The sequence below is a fragment of the Pterocles gutturalis genome, unplaced genomic scaffold (genome assembly GCF_000699245.1).
Source record: "Pterocles gutturalis isolate BGI_N339 unplaced genomic scaffold, ASM69924v1 scaffold19358, whole genome shotgun sequence".
Taxonomy (NCBI): Eukaryota; Metazoa; Chordata; class Aves; order Pterocliformes; family Pteroclidae; genus Pterocles; species Pterocles gutturalis.
The window spans coordinates 5,431-7,604 of NW_010120925.1; the positions used below are offsets into that span (position 1 = coordinate 5,431).

The 2,174-nt window shown below is 56.9% G+C and overlaps 1 protein-coding gene across 1 annotated transcript in view; it reads right to left on the reverse strand.

Annotated features, from left to right (window-relative positions):
* Positions 1-2,044, reverse strand: part of LOC104464382 (calpain-1 catalytic subunit-like) — a gene marked incomplete at its 5' end in the record, with an annotated part of 5,526 nt that extends 3,482 nt beyond the window's left edge. Inside the window, 6 exon segments of the mRNA XM_010077069.1 lie at positions 1-126; positions 211-371; positions 763-837; positions 1,047-1,132; positions 1,219-1,302; positions 1,876-2,044. The exon segment at positions 1-126 is cut by the window's left edge and continues 17 nt beyond it. Of these exon segments, the coding sequence (XP_010075371.1) occupies positions 1-126; positions 211-371; positions 763-837; positions 1,047-1,132; positions 1,219-1,302; positions 1,876-2,044 (701 nt within the window).
* Between the last annotated feature and the right edge of the window lie 130 nt (positions 2,045-2,174).

Genomic DNA, 2,174 nt, shown 5'->3' on the forward strand with positions numbered 1-2,174 from the left:
GCCGCTCCCGCCGACGGTGCTTCTGCATCAGAGCCACCAGGAAGCTGCAGGCCACCTCATCGTCCCCAGGGTCATCATCTTCTTCCAGCAGCTTGATCTTAAACTGGGGGTTGATCCAGAATGTGGCTGGGAGGAAGAGGACGTGTGGATGAGACACCTTGGCTCCATCATCCTGCCAAAAGCAGAGATGCAGGGAGGGGGGAGAGGTACCTGGGTGATTCCTGCAGCCGCCGGCAGTGCTCCCCCGGCGCCACGTGCCCTCGAAAACCTGCGTGTGCCACCTGCTGAGCTCGTCCTTGGTGAGGGCATCAGGGGTCAGGTTGCAGATCTCCAGCCTGGAGAACTCCCTCATGAAGTCCCGGAAAGACATCCTGCGGGAGGCAGGCAGAGGCTGAGGCCAGGGCACTGCTGGGAGGGAGGGAGGAGAGCAGCTCCGGACCCAGCCAGAACTTTGGGAGAATTAAATGACAGCAAGATCTTTTACTCTGAGCAGTTATAGCTCTTTTAAAGGCAACTGCTGGGTTTGGGGAAGAAGGGATGTTTGCCCTTCCTCGATGTTTATTTTGCATTTAGTTGGGCTGAATTTCCTTGAAGGGAGGAAAATTATTAACCAGATCAGATGGGAAAACTCAAGCAGAGCCCAGCTCGTAAAGGCAGGTCATGCGTTTTAGGTGAAGCAGGACTGCAGGATGTCTCCCCAGCTCCTCTGCTTCTTCCCAGGCTGGCTGCTAAAGAAGAGCAGCACTTTGCTCTGGCACTCACCAAAACTCTCCATCCTCCATCTTCAGCTGCAGCTCTTCCCTGTCACCAGGGTCAATGTTGTCCCACTTGGAGGAGCTGGAGTAGCAGGAGAGAGACCATGATGAGGATTACTCAAGGTAAGTCGAGAGCGTGGCAGAGCTGGCCCTCAGCTGCCCCCCTGGCCGATGCGAAGGGCAGGGAACGCTGTGCACTTCCCCTCGGCAGTGCTGTGCACTCGATTGCTGTCTGTGCAATGCCTGCTGGCCTGCCAGTGGTGGGACTGGAGTCCCATCTGTTCAACTCACCCATCGCTCCAGGCTCCAGTCCACTCCACCTGGCCCCAGGGGTTCCTGATGCGGATGAGCTGTTCCTGCTGCCCCCGGTAGTTCACCTGCCGACCACCAGACACAAGAGGTTGAGCCCATGCCACTGGCCAGGCGATTTTATTGCTATTACCATCTCACAAAGCCAACTCACGTCTCTGAAGGCAGTGACAGAATAGGCGTGGCCCTTCACCAGCTTCTTGAAGGTCACCGCTTCCATATCAAAGGCACTTGTGATCTGAGGAGAATGCGCAAAGCTCCAGTGAATATGATTAAATTCATGTAGTCCTACTCCTACTCCTTCCCTCCACCATGTAGAGCATTCCCCTTGCTTTGCACCGCTCCAGCCGAGAGAAGCAGCAGGTACCAGCACTCTCTACTCAACACTGCTGGCTGAGGACAACGTAAACACAGTTTCCCAGGCAGAACACCATCAGGGAACCACCCAAACTTCAGAAAGCAAGAAAAGTATTTCATGAGAGGAAACAGATGGAAAACCCTCCTCCAGATAATTCTCAGATGCTGACTTAAGACATGGCCAGAGCTATGGTCAATTCTTGTTGACTACTGAAGACCCTCGTCCAATAGCCCGTGCCTGAGATGGACATCCCCGCTCCATCCAAAGAAGCTGGGCTGCAGCCCCACTCGCTGTGCCCCACTGGGTCTGGAAAGGGTGCTCTGCTCAGAGGGGAAAAGTAACCTCCTGACCCATGTCCCAGCAAGGGGACTGCTGACACAATCTCGGTCTGCGAGGGCTCACTCTGGCCATCACTGGGGCAGAGCCTCTGGCTCATCCCCACGCACCACTTACGTCGATGGAGCAGCCCAGCAGGGACCCCCTCTCCAGCGCCTTGCGGATGATGTGGCCCATGTTGCGCGGAGGCCGCTTGAGGTCGTACATCTCCGCCACGCCGCCGGTGAAGTCCTCGAAGCCCTCGGTGGTGCTGCCCCCCGAGAGCGCCTCGTAGCAGCCGTTCAACCTGAGCATCAGCCGGCATGAGGGACACAGCAGGTGACAAGGACATCGCACACTGCTGCTCCCCAGGCACCCAGCACAAGCAGGGCCAGGGACAGAAGAGACCCCCTCTCCTCAGCCCCGCACAGTGAGGT